This window comes from Scleropages formosus, chromosome 3, assembly GCF_900964775.1.
Source record: "Scleropages formosus chromosome 3, fSclFor1.1, whole genome shotgun sequence".
Taxonomy (NCBI): domain Eukaryota; kingdom Metazoa; phylum Chordata; class Actinopteri; order Osteoglossiformes; family Osteoglossidae; genus Scleropages; species Scleropages formosus.
The window spans coordinates 8,133,523-8,152,528 of record NC_041808.1 but is presented as its reverse complement, the minus strand read 5'-3'; the positions used below and the strand labels follow the sequence as shown (position 1 = coordinate 8,152,528).

Sequence of the window (19,006 nt, the reverse complement as noted above, 5' to 3'; positions counted from 1 at the left end):
CCCTGGAAGCACCTTGATGCAGAACCTCCTTCATGAGCAACCGTAGCGGTCTCCCCTCGTTCCAGCATTTTGATTATTGTCTCTACCCCTGTACAACGTTTGCTGAACGCCTGACCTTGGACCATCCCACGACCATTCTCATGCCTGATCCTGGAAATAAAAGTTAAATAAAACCCGACCATGACAGTAACGTTGAAAAAAAATCATAAGTCCAACCATAGCAAGTCGGGGACAACTATATATTATTAGTATAATAGTAATAATATATATGATATAATATATAATGTATATATATATATTCTAATGTAATATTAATATAACAGAAATGCAGTTTCACACAATCCTTTTCTTTCTCGCTTTGCTGCTGAGACTATTTTTGCAATGCTGAATCAAATCTCACCCGTGGTGTTGTTCTTAAAAATACACATTTAGGAATATTTATATTCCTGATATATATATATCTGTTACAGATATTAGTCACACAGAAATTAGTATGACCAATATCTGTACATCTTTTTACTGTTAATTTTCATTCTTAAGTGTCGCTGCTACAGTACATGGTACTTTTTGCACGTGAAGCAGTGGTAGTGTAGTGGGTTCAGGTGTCATTCTGAGAGAAATAAGATATCTTCATTCGGGTCGGGTGAATCCTTTCAGTACTATGGTGAAGGACATTGATGGGGAAAATTAAGACCCAGCTTATTGAGGCAGAAAGTCACAAATGAGTAAACCCAGGGGGAATAAAAGAATTGCCCTCTCTGCCTAAAGACATTCATTCCTCCAGTAGGAGCAGCACCCCTAGACCAACCTACCTGCCCCATTGGTGACATGTCGATTCTCATTAACAGTTGGTACAATGTCTACAACCAGCACATAACATAAAAGTACATGTAGTACAGTGTGACCCATAAACACAGTACCTTGTTAAAGAGCACTGTACATTAAAACTTACCACTGTTTACACTTCAGTAGCAGCACCAACTCCTAGGAGGAGCCCTAGAGTAGGAAATACTGCACTTGGGTTCAAGGAACTCCAAAGTGGTTCATTATACTTATTCATTTAGGTGATGCTTTTCTCTAAAGCAACTTACAATCTTAAAGTACTTATAATTATTTATGCATTTTTACAGCTCAATAATTTTTTGTACTAGAGCTATTTTGGGAAAGTACCTTGCACAATGGTACTACATCTGGCAGTCAGATTCAAACCTGTGACCTTCGGAGCCAAAGGCAGCTGCTCTAAGCACCACACTACCAGCTGACAATGTTTTTTAAAAGCATGATTTAAATTTATCTATATAAGTATGTATAGCCAGGGAAATTAGGTGGAAAGTAATGTTTTAGGAATTAGTTTTGATATGTATGTATATATGCTATATTCTTAGTTTTTCATGCTGAGCAGTAAACAGGATTTTGAACTTCCTTTCATGTTCAGCCAGAAGCTCCTCAAATCCTCAGCATTTTCAGCCAGCAGTGGTTCTGTCTGTATATCTGATATTGTTCATATTTCTCCCAGCAATTCAATGAATTCCAGCACTTGATTCTTCCAGCCCAGCATTCTCTGTGTAAGAGCTGGGCAGATCATAGACACAATGTTCAGATCTGTTAGACTCCAGTCCCAATCTTAAACCAATTAGTTTCGTTTAGTTTTTCTCTCCTCTCCTCTCCTCTCCTCTCCTCTCTCTTCTCATGCAGATTTCTCAGGAAACAAACAAGGCGAGGCGCCATCTCCGTTTCCTGGAGAACTCACCACAGTTTGTAATGCTCCACACAGTCAGGGGCTTTAGAGTCATCAATGAAGAATAAATAACTGGTTTTCCTGAAATCGCTTGTTTAGTTCCATAATCCAGCAGATGCTGGCAAAACAATGTCTGGTGCCTCTGCCTCTCCTGAAACAGCCTGTATATCTGGCAGCTGCTGATCCATGTACTGCTGAAGCTGATCAGTAGGGTTAAACATTAACAACAACAATAATAATAATAATAATAATAATAATATGTGTCTTTGTATCCTTGTATGTATGTGTCTAACTTTTTCTCTTAAGGGTAGTACTTTATTTTATTAGTCTTAGGTGTGTTAGGATGAGGAAGGGGGTTTGAAGTAATTAAATGTTTTGTTCATTGTTCACTGTAAACTGCTAATAAGGAAAAAAATAATGACTGAAAATAATAAAGCCAAAGAGTATTATAGAGTAATTAAGAAAGGGAAACTGCCCTGTTATGTTGTGTTATAACAACTAATGTTTAATACTGAAGTAACTGTGTCCATTTTAATGGGATTTCATGATATTTTGGTGCACATGGGTCACATAAAAATTTTAGCTTTGAAATTACTGGTAGTTATGTCTTCCATTTGTGGGACTTCACTGTACAAAGAGGTTCTCAGGAATGAATTACCTGGGTAAAGCGGGGTAAAACGGTGTACTGATTCAGTCTCTATGTTGCTATGACCCAGTGCTGTTGTGTTCTATTGTTAATAAAAAAGTAAAAAAAAAGAAAGAAAAAGATTCAGAAAAAGATTGAAAAAATAGAAATGAAATGATAACAGCTACAGTGGTTTTTTAAATACCTGGTACAGTCAATAAATTACAAGAGCAGCTGCCACAAAAATAGTAAAAACCTAACCCATAAAAAAATGAAGTTATGACAGTATTATTATCTTTTTGACAAGAGTAGATGATGGAGAAAACACAAGTGGCCACAAACAAGCTCACAGATGATGTTGCCTGTGCTTTTTGGGATGAACAGGTCAGTCATGAGGGGTGATTACAATGTTGTGTTGTGGAAATTATCTATCTTTTATAACTTTTAGTTATTTCACCTTTTACTGTTGTTTGAAGTTAAAACAATACGACATAATTTGTACGTCTTTTTACGTCTTTTATGGAAGCGAATCAGTGAACAAACTGAGGAATAGCGGTTACATTCACTTGACTAAGATACACGAAATGGAGCTACATTTACTAATGATTTACTTCACTTTACTGTGATACACGAATGAAGTTTCATTTACTTTACTTTGCTGTTCGAATGGAGTTACATTTACCTCACTTTACTGTGATACACGAATGGAGTTACATTTTTTTTTTTTTTTACAAACTTTATTTGATAAGGTTATCAATAATACACAACCAAAATAAGACATTATGATTAAAATCCACAATCAAACAAACGAACCCAACACCATTTTCCTACAGTTGGTCAACAAAGTTACTAAACAACCATTACATAAAATACATTGTCAAGAGTTACATTTATGATTTACCTCACTTTACTCTGAATGTGATACACGAATGATTCAGCTATATTTTTGAAACCAGAAAGGGGATTATGAAGACTTTGTCGTGAAAAAATCGTGATACATGGGGTTACATTTACCTCACTGTGTGTGATACACGAATGAAGTTTCATTCAGTTTATTAAACGATAAACTTTATTTGATAAAGTTATCAATAATACACAACCAAAACAATACATTAAAATCCACAATCCAACAAACCCAAAGTTTCATTCAGTTACATTTACTTCACTTTACTGGACGAATGGAATTACATTTACCTCACTTTACTCTGATACACTAACGTAGCTCCAAACGATTTACTTCCCTTCACCGTGATACACGAATGGAGTCACGAACTTGACCGCATAAATATTTGGGGGAGGGTACAAGAGTTTTGCATAAACAGTGGGGGACACCAATCCCCCCCCCGCGCGTACCCCTTCAATTAAACAGTCTGGCGCATATTTCAATTTAATAAAACATGATGACCACTAAATAACCGCGCTTCTTCCCGCGTGGTTCTTACACTAAGGCGACGATTTGATCTTACAAAGAGCAAAGGTCACGGGAATGCTGTGAGCTGAGCCGAGTGCGCGTTCCCGTGCGAGGGGCGTGCACGCAGCTTGACGCGTCCGCGAACATGGCACTGCACACGTAGCGCCGAGGGAGGGCTCGCTAGTTAAGGATGGTATCGGGCCGCTCTCGTGCCACATGCGAACGGCTGCGTGCGCGAGCGAGCACTGCGCGCTCCCCGCTCATGAGCGTCTCACAGAGCGACACGGGCGACGCGAGCGCAGCCCTTAGTATGACAGGAAGAGAAGAGGCGGCGGATGGAGCGCACAGGTGCGCGGAGGCGCGACCCGCGAGCGGCGAGAACGCGCTCAAGAGCGAAGACGCGGCTGCGGGGCTCGTGCCCCGGGCGCTGCGCAGACCCCGCAGCAACAGGGGCAAATCCAAGGAGCACCGGCGCCTGGTCACGCACAGGCTCGTGCTGCACTACATCGTGCCCTGCATGAACGCGTACGGCCTCTGCATCGTGGACAACTTCCTGGGCAACAAGATCGGGGAGCGAATCCTGCGAGAAGTGCGGAACCTGGAGCAGGCGGGCAAGCTGCGAAACGGGGAGCTCGCGTGCAGCAGGTTCGGCACGAACCCCTCCATCCGGGGGGACCAGATCGCGTGGGTGGAGGGCAGCGAGCCGGGCTGCGAGAACATCGGCTTCCTGCTCACGCGCATGGACAAGCTGATCACGTACGCGCACGGCAGGCTCGGCAAGTACAACATCAGAGGCAGACACAAGGTGCGTGCATGCGTCCGACCCGCCTCATGGTTCTAGGTTCGAAGCCCATTCTTGCTGTATTTCCCCCGATTCAAGGTACTCGCACTGAACTCTCCTAGCATACATCACGTGTCGTACAGTTAACTACTTAACACCGTTATACACGTCAGGAAATTCGTGGGATGTGTGAAGGTGAGAAAGAAAACACAAAAGTTCATGACAGTCAGTGGGGCTTCAGAAATAAATGAGCAACGGTTCAGTAACCAGCAGCAGTAATCGACCCAAACGTACGTATGAGAGTAATAATAACATAATAATAATAATAAGGCTTAGGTATTGTCGGCGTTTGGTATTTAGATCCCATATTCAGCAAAGTCAACAAAAATGTTTCCATCATGTAAATATGTTTACTTGTTAAAGAAGCGGTGTTTCAGAATTAGCTGTAGTGTTGTGATATACTTATCATGTTAATAATTAAAAGACTCAAATGAGAATCCTCCTTTAATAAGTTATCCGAAAAACCTCTCGTCATTAGTCACGATGTCTGGTCCCACGCAATTTGCGTAGCGTCAGTACAATTGCGTATTAATGTATAAAGATTACACAGTGTTTTAGTACCCTGCTTACCCCGAATTACTGTGGTAAGAATGCGTATTTGTGTGTTGAACTTGAAGTGCCCGGCAGTCGAATTCGACCCCGGCTGTATAAGAAGTTAAATTATTGAAAAGTTGTTTCGCTGGAACAGAGATGTGTGCTGAAGGGCAGCAACAACAAGAATAATAATAATGATAATGATGATGATAATGTTTATGCAGCGGAATAACAGCTTGGCCAGCATCGAGGGTGGAAAACACTAGTGAACAGTTTTTGCTCTGGGCATTTCGTGGGGACACGTCCCCCCGTTCTGCTTTAGCTACATAGTCTGAAAAAAAAACACCAGAATGAACCCGATTCTACTTTAATTGATATATTTCACGAATTTCTTGTCGAAACTCCGCAGGCCTATTTCCACACTCAGGGCGTCGTGCCGCCTGCCGCAGCGTCGCGTGGGGCTGCGAGGGCTACATGCAGCTCGCGCGCTCCTTAATGGCGGAAGGGGGTCGCGCCGAGTTCGTGCACGCGGGCCCTCCCTTCCACAACGCGGCTTCATAAGGACGCCGTTTTTCGCTTACGTCACAATCACTTGGCCCTAGAATCTGTTTCACACAATGTTGTGTATTGTGTACATATTCAAAACACTTGTTCTGATGGGCGAGCAGCATTAAGTCCTAGGTAAACTTATTAAGAAGGAGTACTTCACTCTGTTTGTATTCACTTAAGCACTTAATGCATGGCGGAAACAACAGACGTTCGGTTCTAGCGGCTGTTGAAGCGGTTTCAGCCCCTGAGGTGCGAGCCCCGCCCTTCGCGCGGTACAGCACATCGCGCACGTTCCCCATGGTAGCGCGCGTGCGCCCGCGTCCCCTTTCGCGCCTTTGCGAGCGTTTCAGCTCAAGCTGGTGATCTAACCCGGCCCGGGCGTAGTAGGGGTTTGCATAAGCGGTACTTTTCAAAAATATCTAGATATATTTATTACTATTATTATGTAAACCTATATACATTTATTTATTTATTTTTTTCTTTTTCGTCCACCTTTTGTAGAGCTGTTCCAAGTGGCTTGTTTTTACTTGAATATTAAAACTTGCTAGTGAATGTTCTCGCGCATTCGTCAGTAACGTATAAAATGGCTGAATAGGTTTCCAGTATATTCCGTGGTTTGAAGAAATAACAATGAAACCGTGCATATATAAGTTCCATATAAAATAAAAGAATTCGTACTTTGAGCCGTAGTGCTGTCTTCTATAAATGTGTGTGTGTCTTGTCTGTCTCAAAAGTACATTCTCACTCTTCTCTGTCTCACTGAGGCAGAAGAGCTTTACCACTCACTGTGACTGTGGTAACTTACATGTGGAAATGTTTAATGAATATATATGTGTGTGTGCAGCTGGCTGGGCGGTTGTGTCCCTAAACATTACTACTACTTTAAAATACGCACTTGAATTAGAATACAGATATCGATGGCATGCTTACAAAAGCAGTTTCATTATGCCACAATGAAAAGCTGATGCTTGTACTTAGATGCATTTAAATATTTATTACCTGGTTGCTTAAACATGTAAGGTTTTTTTTTTTTTTTTTTTAAATATACAGTACTCAAGTTTGTAGAAAGATCTGAAGTTTCTATATGTTCCATCTTAGAGCTGTCTTCGGAATTGATAAAATATATTAATAAAACATTTGAATGTCGGTATTATTATTTTTGCTGTGTCGCCTAAAGCGATGTTGCCTTGCTTGGTCGGGGAAGGTCCTCCCACCTGGTTAACAGCGCAGCAGGTGGTTGAAGCCATGGATGTTGTGTCATCCAGAGTGTGTGCGGTACGTGACTCCAGACACTGTGCAAGACCTGTGCGATCCTGCACAGGAAGCCTGGCCTGCGGCAACAGGAAGCAGCGCGTACACACAAACGCGCGCACAGAGTATACAGCGAAAATCCAGTGAGCAGCACATACGCACGCACGTACGCACAGAGTATACAGCCAAAGACCAGTCACTAGCTCACACACTGACACACACACACACACACACACAGAGTATATGGCCAAAGACCAGTCAGTAGCTGTGCTGCGCAGCATCTTGCAACTGTTTATTTTCTCTTATTTTGTGACGGCAGTCGAGGCTCGCTTGTGCCGAGTGTGTCGTAAGATGCCTTTGTGTCTGTGTACAACACTAAAAATACACACTTTAATTAAAAAGATTTGTAATGTGGCTTAAGTGTGACGTGGCGGTTTAGACGACTTTTCCAGTGCTTCAAATGAGACTGTTTTCCTTAGATGGAATACATAAACAACAGGGAAGCTGTTTTTAAAATGGAGTAAGGCGGTGGTTATGAAGAGCGACGAAACTCAATTTGTAATTGGAAACATGCCGGAGTCGTGATTTGTGTGCCGCGGCTGTTTGGTGTGGATCACTTCCTGCAAACGCAGCAGTGGGGATCAGCTGCTTCCTGGAGCGAAGGAACACTGCTGCCTCACGCTCAACACGTAGCACTGTCATTAAACCTTCATTCCCCTGGCACGCGGCCATCCTTCCTACAAGCAGAGCCCCCCCTTACCCCACACTAGCGCGTGTTTATGCTCTACCCCGATAGCGACGTCCATGTTTGCGTGTGCTGTGGGAGAGCGAAACAAAGTCATTCCTCCACACATCCATTGGGCAAATTCTTGTTTTACTTTTATCTCTCATGCGAAATAAAACGAAGTCCGCAGCAACTCAGAGAACCTTGCCTAAAATCATGATACAGGCCCTCTGGTAGTGTAGTAGTTAGTGCTGCTGCCTTTGGGCCCAAAGGTTAAAGGTTTAAATCCTGCCTCTAGCTGTAGTACCCTTGAGCAAGATACTTACCCTAAATTGCTTCAGTAAAATTACCCAAGCTGTACAAAGGGGTAAGTAATTAAAACTAGCTTAACACTAAGTCACTTTGGAGAAAAGCATCAGCTAAATGAGTGTAATATAAAATGTGTTTTGACAAAATATTTTCCTAATATTTGTAACAAAATGGTTTTTATAGTTTGACTTTTAGTGTTCTTACTCTTCCTTCTCAGTAACCCCCTGTCCAGTGCAGGGCCACCGAGACCCCAAGTCTTGTCCAGCATGGGCAACACTATGGATGAGACACTGATAAATTATCTCACTGATGTTTATTGGTTATGATCTAAAGAAATGAGTGTGTGTGACTTTCACTCTGCAAAGCACATGGATGCTGGGCTCTTAGAAGAGCTGTGTAGCATTACTAACACATGTTTGATCCTAGATGATCGTTGGTTTATCTCAGGGTTGTATTTACATTTATTCATTTAGCTGACACTCCAAAGCAACTTAGTGTTAAGGTTACAATTATTACATTTACAAACTTACAGTTATTTACCCATTGATACAGCTGGGTAATTTTTTATTTTTTTTTACTGGACCAGTTTAGGGTAAGTACCTTGCTCAAGGGTACTACAGCAGGAGGTAGGGATCCAACCTGCAACCTTTGGATCTAAAGGCAGAAGCTCGAACCTATATGCTACCAGTTGGCCTTTCTGGGTTCTGGCTTTACTTAACACTACATAAAGGATGTTCATTTTATGAATATGGATATTATGAATGTGTTACTTAGCACAGAGTGAAAGTGTCATTCTTTTGTAAGACCGCCATCCTTCAACAATAACACTTTGGCTTTGATATGCTTTGATTTCAGGCGATGGTGGCGTGCTATCCGGGAAACGGAACAGGGTATGTGAAACATGTGGACAATCCCAATGGAGACGGACGGTGCGTCACATGCATCTACTACCTGAACCAGAATTGGGATGCCAAGGTGAGCTGCGTGGTCTCTGCTCGGCTTCCTGACGTACGTCATGGGGGTTCTTTCGATCCTGCTTATAGGATTCTTTCTACCTTTAGCATGAGTAGTTGGAAAGGAATTTCAGATGTGCGTCATAGTCACAGCTCAGTATTAACTGTTGCTGTCAGTAGGAATGGGTTTAAAAAAAGACACGGCTCTTGGACAGTACAGTGTTTGCTCGCACCCTTTTTTTTTTTTTTTTTTTTTGCAAAACTTGCATGGGTTTTTTGAGTATTTCTCAGTAGGGAGAAACATGGCAAAGTTGAATTTCTCTGTGTCTTTGCCATTGCTTTCCAGGAACACGGGGGAATTCTGCGAATCTTTCCCGAAGGCAAGTCCTACGTAGCCGACATCGAGCCGCTGTTCGACCGGCTGCTGTTCTTCTGGTCAGACAGAAGGAACCCGCATGAAGTGCAGCCTTCTTACGCTACAAGGTGTGTAAGCGCTGTGCTTGACACATTTGACACAGTTTTGGGTAAAATAAATTATTTTTACTTTAAAATTCAGTTTTAAATGACACATTACATTTATTTACTTAACAGACACTTTTGTCCAAAGTGACTTTCAATGAACTCTATGTAGTGTTATCAGCCCACACACCTTATATTATTACACTGCTAGATACACTATTTACAAAGGATCACTCATCCGTACATCAGTGGAACACACACTCTCTGTCATTCACACACTATGGGGGCAGACCTGAACAGCATATCTTTGGACTGTGGAAGGAAACCAGAGCACCCGTAGGAAACACATGCACATATGGAGAGAACATACAAACTCCACACACACTGATCAGGGATCGAACCCATGTCCTCTCGCACCACCGAGGCACTGCGAGATAGCAGTGCTACTCACTGTACCACCGTGCTGCCCACATTAGAAAAAGTTTAGCAGTTTTTACATGGCAGGGTGTGACTCGTTGCTGTGAAATTGAAGGTCTCGCTGACATGTGTTTCAGGTATGCCATCACAGTGTGGTATTTCGACTCCGAAGAAAGGGCAGAAGCGAAACGGAAGTTCAGAGACTTGACAGGTAGACCAAACGCACGTGAAAGTAGTGACACTTGCACTGTTAATAAAGGATTGTGGGTATTTACTAATTTAATAAAATAATTCACCTGGAATGTCTTTGTGTTGTATGTTGTATTTTGTGGAAGGTAATGTAGTTGGTATTTCCTTTCAGCTATCTCGCAGGAGAGGAGCACCTCCTAATGCAACAAGGGGCTCGCTGTGTGCTGTGGAATGTGCTGGACCTGCACACCTCCACTCAAGTTCCAAAATGGATCGTCTGCAGGACGTAAAATGTAGCACTTTAGTCCGCTGTTTGTTCAGGAAACTGGTGACCTGTAGATACTGCACTAATGGTACCTGCACCTGCTTCGCTCTGGACTGTGTACTTAAAGTGCGCAGCTGATGGAAACAAGCAGATTTCTTTCTTTAAATTTAGTCTATTGTGGCCTCCTGTGCAGCTGAAGTCAGTCAAATGTCACCTGCTGCAAAGCATAGGAAACTGAATTAAACGTACAGAGGTCCCTCCTTATCCACTGGGTTCTCTTTCTGCAGTTTCAGTTACCGCGGTCCGAAAAAATCAAATGGAAAATTCCATTTTAAACAATTCATAAGTTTTAAATTGCGTGCCGTTCTGAGTAGCGTGATGAAAACTCGCGCTGTCCTGCCTGGGATGTGAATCATCCCTTTGTCCATCATATCCACGCTGTATACGCTACCCGCCCGTTAGTCACTTAGTAGCCGTCTTGGTTATCAGTTCAACTGTCGTGGTATCGCAGTGCTTGTGTTCAAGTAACCCCCCTTTGTTTTTTGTTTTTTTTAAACATAGTACCGAACCCTATATATACTATCTGCAGTTTCAGGCGTCCGCTGGGGGTCTTGGAACATATCCCCTGTGGATAAGGGGGGACTACTGTGTATAACATTGCCTACATTGTTTATTTCAGTATAATTTCAGAAAAAGGAGAGAAAGAAAAAACACTACTTTAGCTTTGTTGTACGTGACGAAAGAAACTTCTTGTTTAAATTATTGTCACGCATATGGAATTAGCTATCAGTGTACAGGAAATGAAAAGGTCATTTTGTCTCGAGGACATGTGTCCTTTGTTGACCGTCTTAATCAAATGCATGAGGTCGAACGAAAAAGTTGACAGACTTGCACGTTTGTCACCTGGACTGTATTCAGTAATATGACTCACCTTTAAAATTAAGCCCCAAAAAACCTTGACATCTCTGGAAAGAAAAATCCTGTTTGTTTTGGAAAACCTTTTTTTTTTTTTTTTTAGTACAGCTTCAAAAAATTGTCCTGCAGTCAACTTTGTGCTGCATGAATTTAGAACGACCAACGATAGTCTCACCACATTCAATGTGTCCGTTGTTCCTTCAGTTGGTGTTTTCAGTTGCCTTTAGTATTTTTTTAAGGTTGCATTGCTACCATAGTAAACCACTAAATATGGTTAGTGCTGTGTTAAAATTTTTAATTGGTAAATACCTTGATTTTGAGCTATGTCTTTTGGACATAAGTGTTGTGGGAAGTGATCTTAACAGTTAATTTCATCTCAAAAACCGACATGAATAGGTATATAAGGTATGAATATGCAAAATGCATATTTAATATTGCCCTCTCTTATAAAGAACTACGATGACTGGTGTATGTGAAAGGTCCAAGAGGTCAACTGAAAATTTATTGCCCATATACTGAGAATATATATATATATAGTGGTTCTTTTCAAAAACAGACCTTGATGCTTTTCAAGCTTATATGTGTCAACAGGGACATACTTGGGGAAAAAATATAACCTGAACATGAGTGGTTTAATTTCTATAATGCTAGATGAGCAAATAGTAATGGGTGACTTGGATCACTTAAGCTGGTTAAATTCTCCAATTCAGATGTAGTATTTTTGAAATCTTCACACAGTCATTCTCCTTCATTTCCACATTTCCTTGAACGGATTTCAGTCTCTGCAATAAAACATTACATTTTTACCCAAGTACCTAATGCAGAACATTGAATTATTTTTGTAAAACTTAAATTTTAAGCAATGTAAAGCTAAGACTAAATTCTGTAGATGATAAATCATTCAGTATGAATTGAGTGCTTATTTATTTGTTTGTAGAAATTCTAATAGTATACCCATGATTTCACATTAAGGACCACCTTACTTTCAATGATTGGGGATTGATGCACTGAAAAAAGAATCTACTGTTAACCCATAGTAATAAAGATCAGATCCACTTGGGATATACCTTGGCATTTGTTTAGCTTCCAGACAGATGAACAGTCTGGTTTGCAGTAAGGAAATCCATAGCATCTGGCACACTTTTGTCATTGTAAAGTAGAAAAAAAAACAAGAAACTGCCGCTGGTCTTCTGTAAATATTTTTGTTTGATAGAAAATTGGAGCTACAGTCTCAGCTCCCCATCTGCAAGTTACTGTGCGCATAGGATACGTGTCGTAGCTGGACACAAGGCTGGTCAGTGTTGAGTGCTCATGGTCCAGGGTGAGTAGGTACTGTGGTATCCCACGTTACTGCAGATTCCTTGTAGGTGGAGTAGAGTCACACAACACTAGGAAATTATGGCTCATCCCACTGTCACGTGAAGTGCTGTGAGGTGAGAAGGTCTGCAGAGGCGATGTTGACGTTATCATGGACCTCGGGCTCTGACCTCAAGGTGTCACTGTGCTGACGGACAACTTTTCACTGTAAATTGCACCCATTAACATTACCGCGGCTCTTCAGGCATGGTTGTTATACATCCTACTCGTTATTTCTTGGACGTTTATAATTTGCGGTGTGAATGTTTTGTGTGGCCTACTGTAAAAGGAAAAAGATGCTTTATTTATGCATAGTGCCAGCTTGCATGCTGGTCAGCAATGCTGGTGACACGTGTGGAATATTGCTGGAAAACTTGTCATGTTACTTTTCAAAATGTTTTCTTAATGGTGTTCCATAAATAAATAACTTTAGCATCATTGCGTGGCCCCTGTCATTGTGTCCTCGTGCTGGTGTTATGCAGTGTAAGAAGACCCAAGTTCTCTTGAAGAAGAAACTGCAATGGGAGGCCGCTTTAGTGAAATTGTGTCATAATCATGCGTTTGCTGTTTTATAGTAAACCCAGCTATCATGTGAGTCCCTGTAGGCTCTTACTAAACACTTCCTCCTCCACCTTTTCCAAGGTCATTTATGTTTTGGATTTACAGATGACGAAACAAGGTAAACCATAAATAATCATTGAGGGGGTTGGGAATGACATTTGTTTTATGCAACAACAAAAATGTGCCTCCCACAAACTGTGAACCTAATAAATACACAAGTAATCAATTTTAAAAGAAATAAAATGTTAGTATGTTGTAGTGATTTCAGCAGTGATAATTCTCCATCTAAACATCTTGGGGCTGAGAGAGCTGTGTTTTTGTGGCATGACTGACTGAAAACTTAGCTGCAATGGAAATGTGACAGGGACAAAATCTCCACAAAGACTGGAAAACACATCAGTAAATAATTAATTTAACACATTTACATAGAAATTACTTGCAGAGGAAGCTGAGCCCCACCGTCAGTAAGAGGTCACTACCCCAAGAGCTAGGGAGCTCATTAGAAAGCTCTGTAATAGTTTGTGTCTAGAACTTTCTTTCATGTGTCATGCCATAGTAATAAAAGATGTAATGGGATATGATAATTGAGTAAATAATACAATGAAGAATACTTGTGTAAATAAGAATAAATAATGAAGAGTGAATGATAAAGTAGAATAAGAAAAGTATATAACACTCCACCCCCACTTTTGCTCTCAGTAATTCCAGGATAGGCTCCAGACATCCACAACTCTGAGCAGGAGAAGTAAAAATGAATGAATGAATGAGCGAATAAATATAACACTCCATCGCTCCCACTTTGATTCTGAATGAGCACTTAATCACATAAAGCAATGATTTAATTCCTTTTTCTATCCTTTTCATTTTGTTGAAGTTAGCGGAATGCAAATAAAACATGCTTCTTTGGAGGTAAATTAATAATATGGTAAAAGTACATTTTTAGTAAAATACTAATTATCCTTACAATAAGCTTTATAAATAAAATATTAGTTTGTGTGATACCCCCGCAGTCAGCGAGAGCAGGGGTGGAAGATGGCTCACAGGTGGATTGTACGGCTTTTGATCTCGGAACGGTTGTGGCTACGAGCAGCAAGTTGTGCATGGGGGGAACCAGTTTGGATGGTGATGGAAGGCAGTTGCAGATTTGTGTCTGTGGGTGGAGGAAGGTGACATCGGTGAGAGGCCTGAGGATTCATCAGGGAAGGAGGAGGTGCCTGGATGTAGGAGGGCAGGGGCCCTACATTGATCACTACTTCTTGAGAAGTAGCTCAAGCCAGTCGGTTGAAGTCCAACGGCAGATTTCACACCAAAGTCCGCAGGATATCAGTACCCTTGCCACTGAGGAAGGCGTACTGGGCACTGAGTTGCAGGTTGGTGAAAGGCAGGCAGGTAAGGTTGTACAGACAGGAGGTGTTAAACTGGGAAAGGAGAAGTCACGGGGGCAACAACCAAGGGTTAAGTGGCCGGCAGGTAGAGAAGCTGGGGTGCGGGATACTGTAGATAATGATTTGGTTGGTATTTTGAGTAAGCTGAAGGGGTCAGCAGAGAGTAAGTTGGATAGGCTGGGGAAGTTATTTACAGCTATGGGGTAGAGCGATTTGGGATAATGTAGGCGAGGAGGAAGGAGCAGATGGGCGATGTGAAGTTAAGGCGGAAGGTAGAAATAGAGAGGCTTGTTCTGGAGAGAAGGCAGCTTAAAAGGCGATGGAGGTGAGCTGGGGAGGGGGAAAGGGAGGGTATTTGTGTCTTGCAGGCAGGTATAAAGAGTAGATTGGCTGTATTAAGAAGGGCAGAGGCTCTTAGGAGGAGGATGATGAAGAAAAAAACGGGCCAGGGTGGTGTTTTTCAGAGATCCGTTCAAGTTTGTGAAGGCTCTGTTTGGCAAGGAGAAGTCTGGTACGTTAAGGGTAGAGAAGCAGAAGCTGGATTGTTATCTGCGTGAGGTGTACTCTGGTGAAGAGCATGGTGGTGGTGGTCTAGAGTTGCTGGTGGACATCCCCCCTGTAGGGGAGATAAAGTGGGAAATGGATGTGTGCCCTCTGAGGTGGGGAGAGGTGCAAGATGTAGTGCGGCGGGCAAGGGCCTCTTCGGCACCTGGCCCAAATGGGGTACCATACCGGGTGTTTAAATGTGCTCCGGGTGTGCTGAAATTTCTGTGGAGACTGATGGCTGTTGTGTGGAAGAATGGGGTGATTCCCAAGTCATGGCGGAGAGCAGGTGGAATTTTTATTCCTAAGGAAAAGGATGCTGTTGGGGTAGGCCAGTTTAGGCCTATCAGCCTTCTAACGTTGAAGGGAAGATTTTCTTTAGTTTTGTGGCAAGGAGGTTAGTAGCATACTTGAAAGCCAACAGGCTGATTGATACCTCCGTGCAGAAGGTGGGGGCTTCCAGGATGCTCAAGGTGCTTGGAGCACACCAGTATGATCTGGCATCAGATTCAGTCTGCTAAGAAGGAGAAAAGAGATCTCCGGGTGGTATTCTTGGATTTAGCGAATCCGTATAGGTTGGTTCCGCACAGTTTGCTGTGGGAGGCTTCAGGTTTTTTAAGGTTCCTGGAAGCATTACGAGGCTGGTGAAAGCCTACTTCGCAGGTATTCAGTTTTGTTTTAGTACGGAAAGCTATAGAACATCTTGGCATCGGTTGCAGGTTGGGATCATGGCTGGATGTACAATTTCGCCATTGGCTTTCACAATGGCAATGGAAGTTATTATAAGGGCTTCCAAATGGGTTGTTGGTGGTGAGAGGCTGCGGGATGGGGTGCGCCTACCCCCTATTAGAGCATTTATGGATGACATGACAACTGTTACGGCTACTGCTCCTTGTACGTGTCGTTTGTTGCTAAGCTCAATGAGAACTTGAATTGGGCTAAGCTTAAGGTTAAGCCAAGTAAATCGAGGAGTCTCTCAATTGTTGGTGGGAAGGTGGTAAAAGAGAACTTTTGTATCGATGAGGAAGTAATTCTTTCTATTTTGGAGAAGCCAGTTGAGAGTTTGGGTAGATGGTATAGTTCTGTGTTAAGCGATAAGGAGCAGGTTGTTGCACTCAGGGAAGTGATTGTAGAAGACATAAAGAGCATTGATTCATCCCTCCTCCCTGAGAAGTTAAAGCTGTGGTGTCTGCAGTTCGGGCTCTTGCCACGTGTGAGGTGGCCACTGACGGTGTATGAGTTTTCTGTCTGGGAGGTGGAGAAGCTCGAGCGGATTATTAGTGTGGCGATAAGGAGAAGGCTGGGAGTGCCATGCTATTTGAGTAGTGTAGCGCTATATGGTAAAAGCTTGTTGGAGCTGCCGGTATCAAGTTTCGTGGAGGACTATAAGTGTGCAAAGGTGGGTTTAGAGCTGATTCTAGCGGAGTCAAAAGATGAGTCTGTGAGAAAGGTGGTGCCGTCAGTGAGGACAGGTAGGGGATGGAACCCCAGAGATGCTGTTCAGAGCGCAAAATGGGCGCTGATGTTGTTGGATGTAGTTGGGCGCGTGCAGAGAGGGAAGGCAGGGTTTGGCTCTGGCCATTTGCGGCGGTTGTGGAGTGCTGCCCTGGAGGCAAACAGATGCTGGTTGGTTGTTGAGCACGTCCGAGGAAAGGAAGAGGAGGTGAGGCATGCAAAGGCAGTCGCATTGGTGAAGCAGGGTCAGGGGGTGAACAGGGAAGGTGTGGAGAGGAGGAAGCTGTGCTGGCAAGATGTGTGGGTGATGGAGACGAGTCGCCTTAAGTTTATTGTTGGAGCAACTTATGATGTATTACCAACACCACAGAATATTAAGCAATGGGCAGGTGGTAATGGTTCTTGTAAGTTGTGTGGTGGTGTGGCGACACTGAGGCACATTTTGTCAGGGAGTAAGGTTAGTTTGGGGCAGGGGAACTATACTTGCCATCATAATTAAGTTCTTAGATGTTTAGTAGGTGTGTTTGAGAGTAAGCGGCAAGTTGTTGATTCTCTGCCTGTTGGCAGGTTAGCTAGAGCAATTGGTTTTGTGCGGGCAGGAGAGAGTAGCACTATGCAAGGGCAGATGTGCCCTGGTAGGTGGGGTAACGCATGGGACTGGAAGCTGTTGGCTGACGTGGGCAAGCAGCTCCAGGTTCCGCAGGTCGTTGCTGTTACTTCACTGCGGCAGGACATGGTGTTATACTCGGAGGGTGAGCGTACTGTGTACTTTGTAGAGTTAACAGTGCTGTTCGAGGATATTATTGGGGAGGCATACGAGCGGAAACTGTTAAGTATGCTGATCTGGTGTCAGAGGCAAGGGACCGTGGTTGGCGGGCTCATGTGAGGCCAGTAGAGGTTGGTGATAAGAGGGTTTGTGGCTAAATCAGCTACAGTATTGTTGGGGGAGTTTGATATTAGAGGCTGCTCGTTAAAGGCGGCGGTGAAGGAGCTGTCTGAGGCAGCTGAGAAGACAAGTCAATCTTTGTGGTTGAAAAGAGAGCAGGGTAGTTGCGGTTACAGGCAGGAGGGAGGAGTGTGATGGTGGAAAATTAGTGGCAGGTAATAAGTAATGGGAGACAGCTGGTGATAATTGAGGAGGTGTGACCTTGTTAAGTAAGATAGTTTAAATTTGTGGAGTAGTACATTTGTAGTTGGTTTGGTGGCAGGTATGGAGGTAAGGTTAGAGCTGTGGTTTAGCTGGTTGAGGTTGTGGGAGTTGTTGAGAGTGAAGGGTATCAAACGTGTGTGGAAGGGGGTGCATCTGGGATGCCGGATTACACTGTTGAGCCTTCCAGAGGTGTTGTGGGCCTAATTCAACGAAACACCGATGAAGGGAGGTGGCCACTTGATAACCTCAATGAAATACTCATGTTGGTGCCTGGCTAGTGTGGTTTGCTGGTTTGGTTGGTGAGTTAGGCTTGGTCTGTTGATTTGGCTTTATTGGAGTTGGTGTGTGTGTGTGTGTGTGTGTGTGTGTGTGTGTGTGTGTTGTGTGTGTGTGTGTGTGTGTGTGTGTGTGTGTGTGTGTGTGTGTGTGTGTGTGTGTGTGTGTGTGTGTGTGTGTGTGTGTGTGTGTGTGTGTGTGTGTGTGTGTGTGTGTGTGTGTGTGTGTGTGTGTGTGTGTGTGTGTGTGTGTGTGTGTGTGTGTGTGTGTGTGTGTGTGTGTGTGTGTGTGTGTGTGTGTGTGTGTGCGCGCGTGTGTGTGTGTGGTTTTCTTTTTTTTTTTTTTTTTTTTTTTTTTTTTTTTTTTTTTTTTTTGTGTGTTTGTGGTTAGCCTTGGTTTGGTGGTGGATCAGATGTGATATGTTGGTTTGGTTTGATGGTTGGGTGTTAGGCTTGGTTTGTTGGCTTGGTTTTGCTGGTTGTATGGATGAATGGTTCTGAGTTGATGTGTTAGACCTGGTCTGTGTGGTTTGTTGGTTAGTTTTTGTGTTGGTGGGAGTAGGCTTGGTTGGTTTGTGTTGGTGGTTGTGCCTTGGTCTGGTTTGGTGGTTGTTAGTGGGTTGGCTGGATGACTGGCTTGTTGGGTTAGACTTGCTTTAGGTGTTTTGTATTAGTTGGTTAAGCTTGGTTTGGTTTTTTGTTGATGTGTTGGGTTTAGTGGTTTGGATTTTGCTGGTGGGATTATTTTTGGTTTGGTGGGTGGGTTAGGTCAGTTAAGTGTCTTGGTTTAGGGCGTGAAGATGTATGTTAGCTATGCTGGGTGTTCTCTGGGGTTTTAGGGTGGTGGGTGGATTGGGTCCTTGTGTGCAGCTGTTGAAAACTATGCACAGGGTATAACATCTTTTCCTGTGTATTGTAAATGTATATCCTTATACTAGCCTACAGTTCATCAATAGTTGTACAAAGATGTCTGAATACTCAGTATATGAACCTGGAGAAATTATAGAGGGTGTAAAATGCAAAACATTAGCGCCACCCAGTGGCTCTCCATAAAAATGCAGTAATTTTTCACTTCCAGAGCCTTTTTTTTTTTTTTTTTTC

General features: G+C 42.9%; 1 protein-coding gene across 1 annotated transcript; it reads left to right on the top strand.

Moving 5' to 3' along the window:
* Positions 1–3,881: 3,881 nt before the first annotated feature.
* On the top strand, positions 3,882–10,813 carry egln3 (egl-9 family hypoxia-inducible factor 3). Its single transcript, XM_018734689.2, has 5 exons — positions 3,882–4,579; positions 8,838–8,957; positions 9,282–9,418; positions 9,949–10,022; positions 10,173–10,813. Exons 1-5 carry the CDS (start codon positions 3,965–3,967, stop codon positions 10,199–10,201), a joined length of 975 nt encoding a protein of 324 aa, XP_018590205.2. The 5' UTR covers positions 3,882–3,964; the 3' UTR covers positions 10,202–10,813.
* Positions 10,814–19,006: the final 8,193 nt, after the last annotated feature.